This window comes from Gadus macrocephalus, chromosome 9 (assembly GCF_031168955.1).
Source record: "Gadus macrocephalus chromosome 9, ASM3116895v1".
NCBI classification, from domain to species: domain Eukaryota; kingdom Metazoa; phylum Chordata; class Actinopteri; order Gadiformes; family Gadidae; genus Gadus; species Gadus macrocephalus.
Genome location: NC_082390.1, coordinates 15,945,728 through 15,966,421, shown reverse-complemented (window position 1 = coordinate 15,966,421; position 20,694 = coordinate 15,945,728). Strand labels below are relative to the sequence as shown.

Sequence of the window (20,694 nt, the reverse complement as noted above, 5' to 3'; positions counted from 1 at the left end):
ACACACACACACACACACACACACACACACACACACACACACACACACACACACACACACACACACACACACACACACACACACACACACATTTTCCTCTTCCCTTTATCAGACAGAAAGTAATCAAAACCATGTCTTGTCTCTCTGTACTATCCTCAGATCATTTCACCATCCACCTCAGAATGTGTGTGTGTTTGTCTGTGTGTGTGCCAGCATGTGCATGTGGTGTGGTCGGAGAGACAGATTGTAAAACACGAATGTAGTCGCAATGTTCTCACATGTAAACCCACATAAACAATTAAATGAGCCAACATACGGTTTGGGACATGCGGGACGAGCTACTCATTCCAATAATGCCCGACCCCCTTACCCCCACCCCCCCTCCCAACACCACCCACCACCCCTGGACGTAGTCTCTCTCTCTCTCGCCGCGGCCAGCGTGCTTGTTGGTGAGGAATACAGGAGAAATGTGTGTCTTTAATAAAAAACAAAGCCACCACAAATAGCTCTGCGCAGTATGTGTGCAAAAATGTGTGTATGTGTCCGTGCATTTGTCAGGTTGGAAGGCAAGTCTGAATAGGGGGCTGGGAGGGTCGGAGCACGATGATGGTGACAGAGAGCTTCCAGTGAAACACAGCGCCTCGCCGAAAAATGTGCCTTGACATATCTCTATGTCTTTGTGTGGCACAGCCCTTGAGTTGTTCAGTTTTATGTAAACTTGTTATTACATATTAAATATATATACAAGCTGCTGGCAGTGGCACTTTATCGTTTATAATTATAATAATATCAATGTTGTACTGCATTTCTCACCCTCTGTAATTTCACTAAACAATATGCTCAAGTTCTTGGGATTAGCTACATTTTGGCTTTTGTTTCCATCTTGAACCAGCAGCATTTAATATCCTTCCTCCCCCAGCTGCCTGCAGATGAAACGCTGGAAGAAATCACATCTCAGAATGAGGCCGCGAACAACTCTGGTCCTATTGTCGGCTATATATTAGTGCCTTTTGCATTAAGTAGACCGTAGACTCAGAGCCCAATCACAGTCTCACCAGCCAACCAGAGTATCATTTAGAAATTAAAAGCATACTTCAATTCATTTATTATTATTATCGAAATAGTATTATTATAATAAATTGTGTGGGTGTCTACGTGTATGTGTGTGTGTATTCTGAAGACTTTCCAGAAACCCTCCCCTTATCATTAAACAACCTCTGGTGGTGCTGTTGACACCTTATTAAACCAAGATACCTTTCTTTTTTTCGGTCCCACCTCGATGCCTCTGCCACACTGCTGACAGCTATTATCTATGACTAATCGCACTAAGCAGATGTCTCCCCCCCACAACGGCTACCTGGAGTGGGGAAAGAGAGACGGAAGCTCATGAGCCTGAGGTGAAGACTGCTCCTTCTGTTCATTCAGCATAGGGTGGGGGTACATGGCAGGGCAAGACACACATTGATGTACCCATCAAAACACCTTATACGCTGACCGGATATACCTTATACTGTTCTCTAACCTAAACGAGAGGTTGTTTGTTTATGTTGTTCATAACGACCCATTTGAATTGTTTAGCCCCCTATCGACTGTCAAGTATTTCAAGGTTCTGTCTTGCCAAATGTCTGTAGATAATTGTCTGTCCACGGTCTTGCGGTAATCATTCCTGCCATTACTGAAATGGCTAATTCAACCAATGAGAATCCCTCAAGTCTGACATTTACATGGGAATCTCTCTGAAAGATGGGTGATTGGTCTGTGTAACTGATTGGGTTTAGTTGGACAGTTGGTTAACTGCTAACATTTTCCTGGAAAGTAAAAAAGTCACGCTTATATTGCTGTACATGTTCTCATGAGGCTATTGAATAGGCCTACATTGTGAGAAGGGAAAAGGTTAATATAATAAAGGTTAAAAATATGATAGAATAAAGGTTAATTCAGCTATGCCCATGAGCATTAAACCATTTTGCGCAAAATGAAAACGGGGGTATTTATTGCAAAAGGAGGTGAGTTCCTTTCATCACATGAAGCAGTTTCCATGGGAATGCTGTCTAGCTAATGATCGCCTGGTGTGTTCCAGAATGTAATCAAAGACACAAACACTGCTCACTCCACCTGAGAAGATCATAGGCCTACGAATCCCTGATCAGATCCTCAATGCTAATGTCATGTGTTTAAAGCAGCCTTTTCAGGACCGGATCATCCTTCACTTACATTTTAACTCCAGCCTTGCAACAAGTGCTAAACTTAACAAGTTACCCAACTGCTAAGACTAGGATATTAAGTGAGTGGGGAGGATTTTTAAGGGGATAGCTGTGATGACTAATATGTGGGGGGTTAAACATAAAGGCTATATCAGAGGTTGTGTAAAGGAAACTAAAGAATGCTTTGAGAATTGTGCATGCATTATGCATCATTCACACCATGTAATTTGAAGGAGACACGCGCGGTGCCGTGGCCATGATCAGCCATGATGCATGCTCCCGCAGTATGACGGCTGGACATAATATGCAAATGATGTGTTTAGTTGTATCTGTGTCATCAGTGTGTGTTTGGGGAGGGGTGCTGCTGGATGGGAAACATAAACTTGACAGAAGCAGATGCGGTCATTCCTTCATTATTTACTGCACACGTTTCAACCGTGAGCCGGAGCACGGCTCCCGGAGGCTTATCCGTCCCATCTCTCAAAGGCATCTCTCTCCCTTTGCCAGGTCATAAGGATGGGAACTTAACATGCAATAAACATCCCGAAGACAGCACGCAAAAGACATCATAGCTCCATTTTTTTTTTCCTAATGTGAGAAAGACAAAGACAAAGAGCGGGAGGGAGAGAATAGAGAAAGAGGGGGAGAGAAGGTGAGAGAAATAAGGAGATGGATAGAGATAGAGAGGAAGAGGCTGAGGGAGGAGATGGGAGGGAGGAAGCTAGGTGGAGAAAGAAAGAATGAGGGTAAGAGGGGGTACAAAAGAGAGAAATGGAGGGCGAGATGGGAAGGGATAGAGAGAGAGAGGGAGGCAAAGGATAAGAGAGAGAGATATGGGTTGATGGGTGGCAGTTTATGGCTCACTGAGAGCCCCATGATTGAAAAATTATTGCCGTGAACCATGGGCTTCTTTCTTCTTCTCTCTCCCCGTCACTGGGTCACTCAAAGTTCACTCTAGAGTCAACATCCAGCGACGCTTTGAATAATAGTCGGTTCAGTCTTGAAAAAAAGAACATGTGCAGAATATAAATGTTGATGTCTTTTTATTTTTTTCTGCTGGTTGCTTTGCTTCCCTCCATATCCATTATTACAATTTTCTGTAATAATAACACCATTATGCTTTCAGAGCTTATTTGAGAAGAATTACGCCTTGTTCTGTTCACCACTAGTCACCGTAAATGCATCAACATAGCGTTTAAGGGGTGAAGGACAACAACTGGTGAAGTGTGAAACACACACCAGTCTACTATTCTGCATTTTGGTCTGCCAGTTATGACAATTACAAACCCTACGCTGTACTGAGTCATAAATAACCCTAATGATTTACATTGTGTGGAAGGTATAGAACAAGGAAATACAAATACAGAGACATAATTGTTTTATTTCCTAAAACCTCCCAGTGGAGATTGCTTATTATTACGCATAAGAAACTCTCAGTTCAGTAATTCACCACCATTTTTTTGTCAGCACCACTTCAGACCACTAAATATTTTGAGGGAACCTACCCAAATTATGTCTTACTATCTCCTAAAAAGGAAAGGAAGGCAGAACTAAAACTTGGCCGATGCTAAAGATAATGGCCGTATGGGGGCAAATACTTTTGTCTGTTTTCCATTACAATCCTAAACCAAGTGAAAGTATTATAAGTGCTTGAAGGAAAAGTTTTCTATTTTTGTAGACCAGTGCTTATCTAAATCATGGCACCCCTTGACAGTGATGCTTTGTGCACCCCAACCCACTGAAACAAAAATGGGTTTGCACAAGACCTGTTTATTGAATTGTTGGGCTGAAATGAATAGACCAACCAACTCCTGCATTCATTTTTTGCATAATATTGTCAAATGCTAAAAAGTAACAGGAAATATCTTAATTTCTAGCATTACAAAATATGGCAAAGGATAGCAGAAATACAATGTTTTAGTTTAAAGGAAGTTTGTCCAAATGTTTTACTAGTTGTTCAACTTCAAAAAGAAATCATGATTCAGCAGAATTACATGATACAGAATGTTTGATGTTATATGCTGCTAGCTATTTAGTATATGTAATTTCTTTGAAAGACATCATGGTGTTGGTTCTGTAATTTTTTTTGGAAAATTACAGGACACATAATACACAGAACTTTATTCATAACACTGACACATCCAGGAGTTGCTTGAGGAGGAAAATCTTTTGATTTAAAATGAAGGATGTACAATTCCTTCAAACATCAACAGCTTGAACTGCCCAATTCATTACAATACAGTTTGCCCACAAAGAGATTAAATAGGAGAAAAGATTATCAGGGCAAAATCAGGATCTAGTCGGTTGTTGCTCCTCCCCAGTGAACAAATAAAGTGACAACATAATTCATCTTCACATAACTAAAGCATCTTTCGCACGTAGTTCCCTAATTAATGGGATAACCTTTCAGGCACCTTTAGGGATTATCACTATTCACATGCAACTACGTTATGGAACATTTCTGTCTTTAACCTTTACACACATGGCAAAGCCGGAATAGATGGGCCTAGAGATGGCATTAATGCAAAACGTATTGTTGATCACTTGATAAAACACGAAGACTGAAAGGAGCTGCCGACTTTCTGAATCATTACAATTTCCGGCCATCCTTGAAAAAGGAGATTGTTTGCAACTAAAGGAGCTGTACTAATATTGTTATTGATTAACCCCAAAGCGTTAAACATTACCACTCTAACAGTAAGTTATCGTGTAGTCTCGCGATTGGTCCTGCTCGCTCCAAGTGAAAACAGCTTAAGTCTTACGGACGTAACCCTTGTTGAGCCTTATCTGCAGTAATGTGACTGCTTTCATTCACATCAAAGCCGTACTGGCAGTGCACCGGAACTTTACCAGATTTTTAGCAGGCAAATTGAGCGAGGATTAATGGGGATATCAAGCCCTGTCCTTATTCACAGGACCCCATGCGGAAATTGTTCCACAACATTTATGAGCATAGACTGCATGATGTGTGAAAGGGCCTTTACAGAGTGCTCTTGCAAGTTAGGGGAGAGTGGTGTCAAGCGTGGCCAGCAGGGAAATGTGTAGTGTAGTGTAGAACCAGAGACATAAAATTACTCTATCTTCGCGAACATTTTCGTACTCGAGTTATAACCAAGATAAGAAATAGGATATACAATTTATGAACAATGTGTTTGCACAGTGTTTGTAAAAACAAATTAAGAATTGCTTACGTAGTTATTTGATATGTTGTGTCACTTCAATAAAAATGAACCAAGATTAAAAGCAAAAGCCTAAATACACACCATGAAAGCAGATGGTGCGACCACCCGCTCTGGATTTTCAACTTAAAACGTGTTTTGGAGATGAATTGCTCAAATATATTACAATTTCTAAGGACATACGTTTTTTGTACTTTTTAAATACTTTCATGTGTATATGAATACAGATATTGGCAGATTTTAAGGTTAAAGAAGAGGTCATTTGCCAGAAGAATGGATTGAAGACTGGATTAAAGACACCTGAGATTCCAACCATGCACTCTGCCAATAATCTATTTAATAGATGCTTATTAGCATTTATCACTGATTAGGCAGCCACATGCATCTCTGATTGGTCTCCTCCAGCAGTGATGCCTTAATTACTCTTACAGCCTTGACTCTATCTTGACGGCCAACTCCTACCTAACATTTATGTCTATAGTGCATCCCTAATTACTCTTATAAGGATGGACAAGGTTGGGAAAAAAAAGGGAAGGAGAGAGCCAGGGAGAGAGAGAGAGAATATAAAGGCTTAAGAAATAAAAAGGAAGTAGACTACTTGGAGGTTCAGACATTTTGATTTGCTCCTAGCACCTGCACCTCAAGAGGGTACGATTATCATGTTGTCATAATTACACACCTGGCAGTCAATTTCCTTCTAATTATTTGGGATCAAAGAAGGAACACATCTTCAATTAAGGACTGGTCTGTGACGTTCATCTAACCTGACAGGTGAACGACCAGGTCTCTTTTTTTTATGGTAAGAAGGCACAGATCTCACACCATCAGAAAGATGAGAGATAACGACTTGTGTCTTCACTATGACAGGAACTGTACAGAAAATATGGGGGGCATGAACAAAGTAACAATCACTGCCGATTAAAATGTGTTGGAGTCAAAAGAACATTAATTTACAAATGCAGAAGATTAGAGAGTGAAGGTTGGGTTAGGGTCAGGTGAAATTTCTAAAATGTGAGAGCTGGAGGTAGGACATTTTGTTGTGGTTTTCCTTTTTTCTCCATTTGCAATTTTGGCCGTTCCTAGTCAAACCATGCTACGCTGATTTATGTTTGCATTTCCATTTAAAACTAGGCTTTGGCAAAATGTAGACTAGGCTTGGCAAAAGGGCCCATTTTCTGTTCCAGTCCAGCCCAGCGTACATTGATTGGAGCCCATTTTCCAGGATTACGGTTTCAGCGTTGTAGCTCAAATTGTCCTTTGAAGTTCGAAGTGGCCCAAAAGATACTAAAGTAGAGCAACAAAGTACACCTACTTTCCTTGAGGATAGGAAGGCATTGAAGACAACTTTACTACCACTTCCAGCTCCTATTAAGATTTGTGTCAAGACTTTACTGTAGTGGTTCCCAACCCTTTTTGGCAGTTGACCCATTTTCAAACTCTGATTTTTTTTACCTCAACTTTAACCTAAGGCGGTACTTTAACCTGTGCAAATGCTTCAAGTTATAAGTGTCCAATACATATATATATATAAGTATAAATGTCCAACCGAGAGATCCTAGCACCGATCCTAGCTAGCAGGTCATCAAACTGGGCCGGAGTCAACCTCAAATAGCGCTGGAAGCGTTCGTCGTCCAGACGGAGCTCCTGCAGAAGACGGTGAAATTCACCAAGCTCTGTACGGCTCCGAATGGTCTCATGAACCCATAAACGACGGGCATTCCGACGTCTCTCCCTCTTCCACAACAGGTAAAGACATGCAATGCTCGTAATGTCGGCCATGGTTGTGAATGAATTCAGAAGCACCGCGGGAAAAACTTGCCGCGCATCAAAACTGCGGCGCAGCAAAACTTTTGCGGCGCAGCAAAACCTTTGACGCGCCGCAAAACCTTTGCCGTGCTGCAAAACTTTTGACGCGCCGCAAAACTTTTGCTGCGCCGCAAAACTTCGGCGGCAACGCCTTCGGGCAGCAAATGCATCTTTTGGTGTGAACGCAGGGTTAGGAGACGATTAGAGACTAAAGCCCACTTTCAAACGTTCTTTACCTTCCAGTGTGAGAGTGTACCGGGTGTGTCAAGGATGGAGGTCTTGATGAAGGAGTTGTGTAGGTGTAAAATGTTGGTGTATAAAAAGGCAAAACCTTTAGAAACACCGGAGATGAGAGGAAAGGAAAGGAAGAAGAAAGAAGGCAAACACACAAATCTCTTCTTCAGTGTCTCTCAGAACGCTTTTTATTTCCCCATGCATAGTTTGGACAAGAGTGTAATGGAACATGAGATTGAAATGAACTAAAGTATAATGGCTAACAAAGAAAAAAAGATAAAAAAATGAAAGGAGAAAAAACAAAAGCTCATCCTGACATTCATTAGGTATCCTCCATTGTCGATTAAGTGAATTAGAACCAATCACAAAAGTGTACTTTTTTATTTTGCGTGAGCGGGTCCAGATCTTTCAAGGTAGTCCTTCAAGGTAAAACAATGTGTTTTAGGTGAGAAAAAAGTGCTGTACAAACATAAATATATTACAAAAGACAAGCCTCCAAAAAAAGAAAAATATTCAGCACAATTCGATTGCAACGCAGCGCATTAGAAAAAATAACCAAGATATGAAAAATGAAATGAATGGTTTGAAATTTCTTGTTTCTTGCTGTTTTCTCTCCCGTCTTTGTTCTCTTGAAGGGATCAAGAAAGAAACAAAGACTGATACTGTAAACAACTTGAAAGAAATCAGCACTTCAACTTCACTGCGCCCAAAAAAAACTAGTAAAAATGCTTCCGGTTTTCAAAACAGAGACAAAGGTTAAATTGATGGGTTCCCAAACCATGTGTGTTGATGCGTGTTCCGCTTTGGTGGCTTTTTAAAGTTTGACATCATCAGAGACATTGTAGTTAACCTTTTGTACTGGTAAAATAATGCAATCATTTTCACATCTCAACATTTGTCAGCCAATCATACAGCACAAGAACAGTGATTTTCAGCAGCGGTTTGTAAATCGGGACAATTATAAAGCACGTTATACAGAGTTTTGCAAGGACGTGAAGAAAAATAACCTAAAGGAAATGAAAAACAAATGAAGGCGTTATTTAGCGGTTGGTATAGTGTAACAGCCTGCAGTGTAACGGTCATCTTCTTAGCCCTGCGAACCTGAGGAGACTCAAAAGATGTGAAGTCATCTCCCATCTGAAACAAAATGTAACGCCATTAATTACGACTAACAGAAGCCAGTAACCTGACCATACCATACCCACCGACGTACCAAAGAGAAAAAACAAACACAATTGAATTGAACAGTTTTCACTTACAGCCTGTGTGAGTGTGGGAGCAATAGAGAGAGCGTAAGAGAGAGAGAGAAAGAGAGATAATACGATTGAGTCACCCGCAAGTACACGACCAACACACCTTCATTACCGGACAGAACAAATCCCTTCAAAAGATGGGTGCATCTCAAAGAAAACTTACATCAGATCCCAGAATACAATAAGTGGCTTTTCTCAAAAGGTGATAATAAAATAATTCGTTACAGAACGGCACTCGAAGGGAGAAGTACAGACAAAATCAAATCCTGTTTTTGATGCAGCTCAAAAAAAGCATTATATATGTATATATATATTTATATAAATATATGTATTTATAATGCATTTTTTTGCCTTACAATGACATCATACTCAACCATCATTTCAGCTCTTATTTGACCAAACACCATCATTGTAATTGAAACAGCAAACTCAACCATCCTGATCTTTGAAAGTCCTGTGTCCAATACGATGTGATCGCGACGTGACATGAATGAGCATTGTTATTTCAAACCCCTCTGTCAATTTCAAACAATCGAGTGCAGTGGAGGAAAGGATAAGATGCCAATGTGGTAGCAAGTCAGGTTCACCGTGATCCGGGGTGATTACCGTCTGTGATACCACACACACGTCTACACTTTACGATAACACACTTCAATACACCTGGATCCCAAAAACGTCTCCTTCGAACAGTATTCAAAAAAATACATCAAATAAAAAGTACAAATACTCTGGTGGACAATAAGTAGGTAGTATCCGTTGACGTGAAAACAGTGAGGACTAAAAGATAAATAGTTCACATTTTTTGTCTCTCAATTTAACAGAAGTACGAAGAAAATAAAAAGTGGTAATGAATGTGGAACACATTAGCTTCAAATATTATCCTTCTGTAATGGGTAACATGGCAATACCACATATTTGCTTTCATCTAAGAAAACACGCAAGCTTCTCTAGTAAGCAAAAAAGAGCCAGTGTTGAAACCAAAAGCCTTATAGAATTCTTTCTGAGACATCTTACACTATGCACATATGATAAAAACCATTAAAACCATGATCAAGTCCTTTTTCTTCCCCCACACAGAAATAAATTGATTTTTTAAAAGCTTTGAGAGCTCGGGGAACGACAAATTATTCAGAACCAGCGTACTCATTTGTCATAATCGTACAAGACTGCCTCAAACAACCAGAAGGCAGATCACTGCCACAATCAACAATTCAGTTAGACAGAGCGACAGTGAAGGGTCCAGGGGGATTCTGCTTTTTTTCTTCTTCATTTTAGCATCCCCTGATACAACCACCCAAGGTATGAATATTTCTGTGTCTCTTGGTTGTGGCCGAAGTTATCTGGGGGACGACAAAACACCAGCTAGTGCAGGCAGAGGGTCGAAGGTGGGAGAGCAAGGGAGCTAGGTCAGTGGCTAGCTGGTTAGCTAGCGAGCTAGGTAGCACATTCATCTCAGCGTTTAGTGTAATACCATCTTTGACCCATAGGCAGGGGGGGGGGGAGATGGAGGAACGCTGGATACCTTAAGTTCGTAACACCACCTGTTGCACATTTCTGCCCCCACCTTCAGAGAGTGGTTAGGCTTCAGGCCCCGTCAGGTGCGTAACAGAAGAGACCGACACAACATACTCAGCCCTGTGCCAATCGGGCTCAAAAACGAGAACCACAGAAGACGGGAGGGACGCAGAGTCTTTGTGTATGTGTGTGTGTCTGTGTGTGCAAATGTGGGTGAATGTGTGCGCGTGAACGTGCACATAGAAGGATGGCCCCAGGACCAAAGCAGGGCTATGGAGAGGCCCTCCACTCACTTGACGTGCTCGGCGCTGTGCGATGAGCAGTAATATTTTTTATGAGCGATGAAAGTGGAGAGGCTGCTGAACTTGATGTTGCACAGCCGGCAGAAGCGAGAGTTACCGTTCTGGACGGGGGACACCCCAGAGTTCTTGGGCAGCCCGGTGAGAGGCGCAGCGGGAGACGGGAGCGGGTGGGACGCCAGGGACGCCTTGTCCGAGAGGAGAGAGGCTCCGGCCGCCTCCCTGAGGGCCTCTGGCACCGGCGACGCCGTCAGAGAGAGGGCCCTGGAGGGCGACACGGCCACCGGGGAGCTCAGCGGAGGGGTCCCGCCCGGGGCCCGCGGGCTCCCGTTCAGCAGCGGGGAGGTGGGGGAGCGGGAGTTGTCCTGCCTCGCCTGCCCGTTGATGCTGTCCCGCCGCGGCCGGGACGCCAGCCTGGGCTTGATGTCGGGGCTGGTGGAGGCGGACGCGGCGGCCGGGCGGCCCCCCTCCCGGGGGCTCAGGCTGGGGCTGGGGCTGGGGCTGGGGCGCGCGTCGTGGGCCGCCGGCAGGCTGAGGAGCATGCCGTGGAAGGACCTGAAGTGCTCCACCAGGTTGCCGGCGATGGGCCTGTTGGGGCAGTAGGGGCAGGCCGTCCCGACGCCCTTGGCCCCGGAGGACGGCGTGGAGGCGTGCTGCGAGGAGGCCGCCTCCGAGCCGGGGAGGGCGAGGGCGGGCTGGGGGCTGGAGGTGGTCCCCCCCCCCCCCGTCTGCGCCTCCACGCCTTGGAGGAAGTCGCCGCGCTCCTGCAGAGGCCTGCTCCGGGGCGAGGTGGAGGCGGGCCTCTGCTTGAGCCGGCTCAGCTGCTCCAGGGTGTGCGGCTGCAGCGTGGTGGCCGGGCAGTAGTAGGTCTTGTGGGCCAGGTAGTTCTCGATGCTGTTGAAGCTGATGCTGCACGCCGTGCACTTGTGGTAGTCTGTGAGGGGCAGGGCGGGGAGGACGCCGGCGCCGGCCCCCCCGGCCACGGCGCCGCCGGCCCTCGGGGCCTCTCTTAGCCGGGGCCTCTTGCTCAGGTCGATGGGGCGGTCCCCCTCGGGGCTGGAGGCGCTGGCGGCGCCCGGGGACAGCTCACGCTTCACGGCCAGGCCCAGGGCGGAGGGGGACGGGGCGGCGGCGGCGGCGGCGGAGGCCAGCGCGGCGGCCGCCGCCGCCGCCTTGGCCAGGGCCTCCGTCCGCGCCATGTGGATCTCGTACATCTTCTTCCTCTTGCGCGTGCGGATGGGCTGCGGCGCGAAGGGGGCGGAGCCCGCCGCGGCCAGCCGGGCCGGGTGGTTGGAGCGCAGGTTGGAGGGGTCGTGGCGCGAGGCGCAGTAGAAGCGCTTGTGCACCGTGTAGTTGTCGTGGCGGCTGAAGCGGATGTTGCAGGCCTCGCAGAAGGTCTTGGTGGGGTCGTCCTCCCGGTCGTCGGCCGAGCCGCTGGCCGGGCTGTGGCTGTCCTCGCTGTGCCTCCCTCCCCCTCCCCCTCCTCCTCCCCCTCCTCCCACACTGCCCCCTCCCCCCTCCCCCTCAGAGGAGGAGGAGACCCCCTCTTTGGGGGCCACCGCCTCCGTCTTGATGTCCGCCAGCCTGCCGCCGTCGGACGCCCCGCTGCCCGCCGGAGGGTCCGAGGGAGTGGGGGAGGCCGAGGGCGCGCGGCTCCCCCGTCCCTGAGGGGGGCTGGAAGGGTCCGGACCCCCGCCGGAGGGCGGGGCTCCGGGGGGGGCGGCGGCCTCGCGAGGCGCCCCCGGCGCGTCGGCCTGGTGCCGGCTGGAGCAGTACAGCCTCTTGTGCACGTAGAAGTTGTTGATGTTGTTGAAGGTGATGTCGCACTCGAAGCAGGTGGCCCCCTTGTGAGGGGGCGTGGCCACCGCGGCGGCGGCGGCGGCGGCGCCGGGGGGGGCGGCGGCCGGCAAGGCGCCCGCGGGGTAGAAGGCGGCCGGGGTGGCCTGGAGGACGACCTGGCCCTGTTTCAGGCGGCTGTGGACCATCTCCGACATCTTGGCCAGGATCTCTGAGGCCTGTGGCAAGATGGCCGCCTCGGCGTTGAACATGTACTGAGGGAGGAACACCGCCCCCCCGGGCAAGACCGAGGCCCCGGCTCCCACGGGGGCCGGGCTGGACCCGGGGGTGGGGCTGGCGGGCTCGGCCTTCATGGTGGCCACCGAGGGACTCTTGGGGGAGGTGGACGCCTGGGAGGTGGAGGGGGCGCCCAGACCGGGGCTCGTCTTCTTCCTGGAGCCCCGATCGCCTCCGTCTTCCTCCTGTCCTTCTGATCCTAGCTCCTCCCCTCCTCTCTCCTCCTTCAGGTCCACGTCCATCCTCTCCTCCTCCTCCTCCTCCACCTCCTCCTCCTCCTCCGAGCGGGGCTCCTCCTTGATGCACAGGGGGGCGGGGGAGGCCGTGAGGGGGCTGGGGCCCCTCGGGGTGGCCGAGCCGCCGTTGGCCCCGGGGCTGGAGGAGTCCGGGCGGGGGACGCAGGCCGGGGGCTCCCGGTCGCCCCGCGGCGAGGGCTGCATCTGGGCGCGGTCGGCGGCCGACGGGTGGCTCTGCCGCGGCGCGGGGCTGCGCTCCGCCTGCACCCGCACCTCCAGGTGGGTGCGCACGTGCTGCTGCAGCTGCGCCGGGTTGTCGCAGTTGTGGCCGCACAGCTGGCACTTGAGCACCACGCCGGAGTCGCCCGGGCTGAGGCCTAAAGGGGGGGGGGACACAGGGAGGGTCGGGCGGTTAGGAGGGGGAGGACGCCGTGCGGGGGGTACACTCCTCGTATCATTTGTCCTGCCGAGCATCAAAGTCCCGGCTCTGCTGCTATCACCGAACATGTAAAACGGCGTTCACCGAAATAATCTCTGATCATCAAATCTGTAATGCAGTAAAACCAACGACTGTATCACAAACTGGAAGGCAGACTAAAACACAGAGCTGCACCAATAAAACCTCCCAGATGGACGATTTGGGATTTCATTGATTTATTTTGCGCCGTCAACCGTGGCCGAAAAAAACCAAAATGCCATGGGCTGTGATCTGTGGACCGACCTGTGGCCAGGGGCAGGTTGGGCATGCCGGGCCCGGGCGAGTACACCTCGCTGCGGGACCCGGGCTGGCACACCATGTGGCTGGTGACCAGGTGGCTGTACAGGATGTCCCTGGTGGTGGAGACGAAGCCGCAGCCGTGGCACACGCCGCTCAGCGTGTCCGTGTGCACCTTGAGGTGGCGCTCGCAGTTGGCCTTGGTGGTGAAGGCCGACAGACACACCAGGCAGACGAACGGACGCTCGCCTGCACGTCGGTGTGGGAGGGAGCGAGAGGAAGACGGAAAGGAAGAAGGAAAGAAAGAAAGGAAGAAGGAAAGGAAAGGTACAATTAATAAAAAAGCATTCAATAATTCTAGTACTAATGCTTGACTGGGAACATTACTTCCAGTCAAGCAGAAGGTTAATGGAGCAGACTGTGACACTTGAACTCGTCAACAAACATGTCGGCCCAGGACTAAGTGACTTCCAGTGTCAACCCAACCATCCGCGATGCAGACTTCCTCTCCAGTGGGTACTGCTTCCCTAAGGACTATGATCTCATTCAGAGATTCTGTGTGCATCGGTTCACTATGTGGGTCCACCGGCTTCTTACCACTGTGCGTGCGCATGTGGATCTCCAGGGAGCTGGCACTGGGGCAGCTCTTGTTGCACTGGGGGAAGGGGCAGATGCGCTCGTTGGGGTAGGTCTCCTTGGGCTTGTCCTGGGCCGTCGGTGGGGACGCCGGGGCGGCGGCGGCCGGCTGCTGCTTCTGCCGGCTGGCGCAGTAGTACATGAGGTGGGCCTGCAGGTTCCTCTCGCTGCGGTACCAGATGCCACAGTCCTTACAGGGGAAGATGTCCTCTGTGGCAAGGAGGAGGAGGAGGAGGAGGAGGAGGAGGGGAGGAAGGAGAAAGAAAGGAAGGCGAAGGAGGAAGGATAAGGAGGAGGAGGAGAAGGAAAGAGGAAGAGGAAGAGGGAGAAGAAGAAGAAGAAGAAGAAGAAGTATGAGTAGTAGTAGAAGAAGAACAGAAAGAAAATAATCAGAATAAACAATTAGGATGGCTATCAAACAATCATTGCAGACAATGCAATTCATGATCAACAATTTTCAAGAGAGCAAGGCTGCTGTAACACGTGCTAGTCAACATGCTATTCACGCATGTTGACTAGCACGGTTTGCTACATTTATACACCTACGGAGAAGACACCTGTAGTCTCCACGGCAACAGAATGTGGAAATCATGGCAATAAAAGCAACATGTTATGTGTGTGTGTGTGTGTGTGTGTGTGTGTGTGTGTGTGTGTGTGTGTGTGTGTGTGTGTGTGTGTGTGTGTGTGTGTGTGTGTGTGTGTTTATTTGTTCCTCTGCAGTGTCCCTTGTGATTTTGTTATTCATTGAATCATTACCATGCTTTTCTAAATATGTGGTGGAATGTTTGAAATGAATCAGAGAATAGGTGTGATCACATATTCACACCTGTTTAGATGGATTACTCACAATCACTGCCTACAGTGTCCACGTGTGTGGGTGTGAGTGTGTGTATGTGTTTGCGAGCATCCACACAGATTGTGTTGCATACTGACGTTATTAAAGTTTGTTATGAGACACATCCTGAGGGATTTAAAGTTGCGAGGCAAGTTAATAACTACATGAAGTGCCACTGCAGTGCCATCTAGTGGTAGACAAGTGGCCTTGCACCTCTACGGGTAGAGCGAGGAATGAGACGTAGTTTAGTCATTCAATCAGAGTCTGTGTGTGTGTGTGTGTGTGTGTGTGTGTGTGTGTGTGTGTGTGTGTGTGTGTGTGTGTGTGTGTGTGTGTGTGTGTGTGTGTGTGTGTGTGTGTGTGTGTGTGTGTGTGTGTCGGGGAGGGGGGGTTCATTCATTCTCATCACTCAGTGGCAGTGGCTGTCTGGTATCTGCGTCTCCCTGTCATCTGTGTGACTGTGTGTGTGTGTGTGTGTGTGTGTGTGCGTGCGTGCGTGCGTGCGTGTGTGTGTTTGTGTTTGGTGTGTGTTGGAAGGCAATTAATACATGTCCCCTATTTAACTAAGGACTTAGATTTAACCCCTACAATGTTTTACAAGCAAACTAATAAAAGAGCTATACAATCCAGTCACTTCAAGCCCATGACAGTAGACTCTTCCATAGCGTTACACCCACAATCACACATCGTGAGAATGAATGCAAATGACCAAGCGGTAGTCAGGTCCACGAATGACTCAATGAGACTCAATGGAACTAAACAGAGATGTCCATGTTGCTTTCAGAAGCATCGACCAAACCCCCGATCAACCACACTCACTGTTGATGACGGCTGTGGCCAGGATGGCGGCCATGCCGGCCTGCTGGGGGAGGAGCTGGATGTCAGAGTGATGCGTGGCCAAGTACGACGGCTGCTCCTCCTTCACCGCCAGGGGGCTCTGGGTCGCCGGGGCCAACGCGGGCGGGGCTAGCCGGTCGAGCGGCGGCGGGGGGGAAGACGTGGTGGGGGAGGAGGAGGAGGAGGAGCGGGGGGGCGGAGCCCCCGTGGACAGGTGGGCCAGCAGGCCGTCCCCCTGGACCAGTGCTCTGCGCAGCGTGCAGAACAGCTGCTCACCTGAAGGGGGCAGCACCGGGGTTAAAGCTGCACTGTGGTACTGCAGCTGCGTATTCTATTAACACACGTCTGACCTGGAAAAGATTCTCCTGTTTTATTCTGGTCCACTTCCCCCCAACGTGGGAAAAACTCAGATGACAGTAACTGTTCCCTTAAGCCATCTATAGCTATGGCTGTAGTTACTACTCAAACCACTAGAGGCTGCTAATGGGAAACCTGTGTAAGGCAGGTTTTAGTGTGATTCAAGACACAGGTTCTATTAGGTGTGTAAAGCCTTTTACTGTTTGTTCATTCGGTATAGTGTTTTTCGATGCTGTACGTACGATAGCAGACACGTTCCGTATTGTAGTTACCTTGGCTGGAGATGGTACAGTTGGCGGCGGTGGCGTCCGGAGTGACCGGCACTCTGTTCAGCCAACACCCCGAGTCCTCGCAGACCAGAGTCAGCCTGGAGCCCTGCAACACACACCCACACACACCAATTAATTTGTGTTCATTTGCTGATAGAACTCAATTAACATTCAAATGTAAAATTGTCATCACAAATTTCCCCTTTAATCATGTGGTGCTGCTCTGTCATTATGCCTTTAAGGTTTTAATACGTTTTGATGTCGTGTAGCCAAAGCATCCCATCGATTGTTGCTCGTGTTAAGCTCAGGTATTCAATTCATAGAGAGAGAAAATTGATCATTCCCCCCGCCACTCGTCAACTGATAAAAAACAATAACCTTCCATAGAACACACACACACACACACACACACACACACACACACACACACACACACACACACACACACACACACACACACACACACACACACACACACACACACACACAGTCATACACGCAGTCACACACACAGTCACACACGCAGTCACACACACAGTCACACACACAGTGTAATGAGCCGACGTGCACGCGCGTGCCACTGGTACGCCGGCTAGACGCACTCGGACACAGACCCCAGCGGCGCTCTGACGGCCGCTAGCGGTTGTTTACAAAGGGAGCGCTGGGGAACATGGGTAATCAAAGACCCACAGAGGAAATTAGGAAATGAGGGGGGTATCGTGTGAACAAAGCGCTGCAGAGAAAAAGAGTAGGTGGGAGGGGGGCTGGTTATAAATGAGAAGAGAACCAAAAAATGTGAGAGAGAGAGAGAGAGAGAGAGAGCAAGAGACAGAGACAGAGACCGAGAGAGAGAGAGAGAGAGAGATCTGATGAGGTCGCTAAGCTCCTATTCAGGCCGTTACCATAATAAGATCCTTTCTGGATAAACTGGACAAAGACTGGCCAGCCAACATCTACTGTGTGCATGTGTATGTGTGTGTGTGTGTTTGTGTGTCTGCGTCGGTGTCTATGTGTGTGCGTGCGTGTTTTATGCAGCCCTTGTTTTTCCTGTTTCCCTGGGTCCACTTATTCCAACACACACACACCTGAGTATTCTCGGGACAATCTTGTCTTTGTTTTCAATGAGACTCCATCCCTCAATCAGTCCCAGGGCATAGGCTTATCCCATGGCTCCATCACACACACACACACACACACACACACACACACACACACACACACACACACACACACACACACACACACACACACACACACTCTAATCCCGTAATACACTTTCAAGAAATGACAAAACTCTGAAATGTACCTTGATAGACAACATAGTAGGCTGTTTAATTATTTGCTAAAGCCAATATTACGATGCAAGATGCAGGTCAGGGTGCTGGCAGTACTCACAAGCCGCCACTAGATGGCAGCAGTTACCAAGAAGGAGACATAGTGATGCTGACAATACATTTCTGTTTCCCTGGGAAAACTCTTCTTTTTTGTTGACCACATGTTTATTGATATACTTATCAGTATAAGTATGTGTACAGTTTTTTTTAAGTTTTGTATTCTTATTTCACAACCGCGGCATGAAATCATTACGATTTCACAGGAAAGTCATGCTGTTATCTGTGCTTAACTGCCACAAATGTCTTGAGAGACAAAAGTGAAAAAAAGAAAGAAAATAGGTGACATTGATAAGAGACAACTATTGATGTCACTTCGGGGAAGTGTAGTTAACGAAACCAAACAATATCAACCACGAACCACCGAGTGCACAGGTCCTCCACTACCCAAAGAACCGAGCCGAGCCCCACAGACCACCATCCAACCGCCAGCAGTCCATCACCCGTCTGGTGTTGCAGGAGCCGGAACACGACGACACACACTGTAGGGCTGGGTTTGAAGCGGGTAAGTCGGAGAACGTACCATCTTACTCAAATCCATTATTGAGATGCAACTCAAGGTGCGCCAGTTTGAGCATAGCTAGCATTGCCGGAGGCTTAACAATTATTTAATAATCATTATAATAATGCATCCAATGAGAGGAGGCGGAGGCAGGAACGTCGGGCCCCTTTGCTGCCTCCGGAGGACTGGGTGCAGGAGGAAGGTGTGTGTTTGTGTGACTGTGTGTGTGCGTGTGTGTGTGAGCTTGAGCGTGCGAGACTGCTGAATCAGAGCGTTAAAGACAGTAGAGGTGAGGGACGGAACAAAAGCTCCAGGCTCATCTCATCCTGCTCCCTGTACGCCCAACATAAAGAGGCCGGCCGTATTGTATTTCACAGAACCAGTGCTGATGCGCAGATAGAGCTTCCTTTTGTTTTAATTTGTAACCCGACACTGGAGCCATCGTCTGATCTCAGAGTCATGGTCAGTTTTTTTTCGGGAGAGGGGGTTGTGGGGAAGGGGGAGGTAGGAGTCCCACAGCCTTTTGTGAGTTTGTTTCACCGTGTCTCGGACGACAGGGCTTGCAGACTTCGCACGTGTCAACACATGCACTTCGTTATAGTACGGAGAACCCTCGCAAACTGACGCAGACCAAACCCATTCAAATCCATGAACGCGATACCACACAGGCTGGGACTCTCATGGCTGGCCAAGAAAGTTGATGGATGGACGGACGGAAGGACGGATGGTGAATTAGATCCTAATGAGAGGCGCGCTCACGTGGTCTAGTTTCCGTCATCCTCAGATGATGTCAACAACCAGCTAATGGCATAGAAGTGTGGTGAGGGAGGGAAGGGGGGGTGCATCTGTAGGGAGGGAAGGGGGGTGCATCTGTAGGGAGGGAAGGGGGGTGCACCTGTGATGACCCAGGTAGAAACAGCCCTGTATAACCTGGGCTTCAGATGATACTGGGGATACAGGACTCCTGACATGCTACCTGCTGGAGGGCAACTGACCAGAGGGAAGGACAAGATCTTTAAGAAACCACGCATACACACACACACACACACATTATCCCTTAGATAAAGTACCAGACACAAACGCACACATTACACCTTGCACAAAAGTACCAAACACACCCACACACACAGTATCTCTCATACGAAGTACCACACACAAACCAACACACGTTACAGAGAAAGATTAATGAGACTCTCAAAGAGGCGCAGGGACAGATCCCACTTTGATGAGGTTCTGTGGGGGGGGGGTGTGTGTGTGTGTGTGTGTGTGTGTGTGTGTGTGAACCAACAGAGAATGCAGATGCCAGAGATGTAGGAGTGCGTTAAGGGGAATACTCCAGCCAGGAGGTGGTGAAACCACCCCCAACACACACACACACACACATCAAACGTGTTTGAAACACAACTAGCTGCCTATAAAAATAAGTGACTCGAAGAAACAATGAAAGAATAACGAGTGTCTTATTATTGCCGTGACGGTAAAGGAGTGAGGCTGGCAACAGGGAGATGGTTTGGGCTGTCCTAAAGAGAACAGTGCTGTATCCTCTCAGGCTCACAGCTGAACATAGAAGCAGATATGCTCCGAACAGCAAAGTCTACTACGATATACTACCTAACACCCTGACCGCTGTTAGGTGTGTATAAAATACAGTAATTGAAAACAATATTCAAACATTTCGAATTTCCTATTTAGGTTAACCGAGCATGTTGTGCACAACACACACATACCCCATGTTTTTTTTTGCAATTTCTTTATGGGCGTGCCAGCCAGACACACATACACACACACAAACACACACACACACACACAACAAACTTTGCGCTGACAGCAGTCTGTGCACATTCAGTGAAGAGTATAATTAGGGAAAAGGTAGTAATAATAGTGTCTACAAAGTAGAAGAGAGGAGGACGAGAGAAGGGGAAAGAATTTAAGCGTACGGAAGGGAGAGTCGAGATGTGATAGGGAGGGAGAGGGAGAAAGAGGCAAAGTAGATAAGGAGTCAATTCCACGGAACGCCTTTTTACCCATCTATCCATCTCTGCTCTCTCGCTTCCCCTTTCTCTCGCCACATCCGGTTATTTTTCTACACCTTGATCTGCTCTCTACATCTATTCATCACTCCATCCGTCTGCTTCCCCTCAAAGCCATCTCTCCATCCACATTCCCTCCACGCCAGACGCTTTTCCCCCCTCACAAACTGCACAGCTGCCATTCATCTTCCCTTATTATCTATCGTCAATCGATAGCTCGGCACGATCAGCGATCCCATCCGTCCGTCCGTCCGTCCGTCCGTCCGTCCGGCCGTCCGGCCATCCGTCGCCCCAAACATCACACATCCATCTACGTCTACAGT

The 20,694-nt window shown here is 48.4% G+C and overlaps 1 protein-coding gene across 1 annotated transcript; it reads right to left on the bottom strand.

Annotated features, from left to right (window-relative positions):
* Positions 1-7,583: 7,583 nt before the first annotated feature.
* On the bottom strand, positions 7,584-19,119 carry zfpm1 (zinc finger protein, FOG family member 1). The gene is made up of 6 exons (XM_060061594.1): positions 19,101-19,119; positions 16,452-16,598; positions 15,805-16,098; positions 14,112-14,360; positions 13,521-13,763; positions 7,584-13,176 (listed from the first exon to the last, which is right to left on the bottom strand). The coding sequence occupies exons 1-6, from the start codon at positions 19,117-19,119 to the stop codon at positions 10,481-10,483; spliced, it is 3,648 nt and encodes a 1,215-aa protein (XP_059917577.1). The 3' UTR covers positions 7,584-10,480.
* Between the last annotated feature and the right edge of the window lie 1,575 nt (positions 19,120-20,694).

What these genes read in the sequence shown, in the direction of transcription:
- zfpm1 (XM_060061594.1), bottom strand. An exon ending in CTGTACCATCTCCAGCCAAG is followed by an intron (nt 16,099 to 16,451) that starts GTAACTACAATA and finishes TGCCCCCTTCAG; the next exon opens with GTGAGCAGCTGTTCTGCACG. An exon ending in CAACCTGCCCCTGGCCACAG is followed by an intron (nt 13,177 to 13,520) that starts GTCGGTCCACAG and finishes CCCCCCCTTTAG; the next exon opens with GCCTCAGCCCGGGCGACTCC.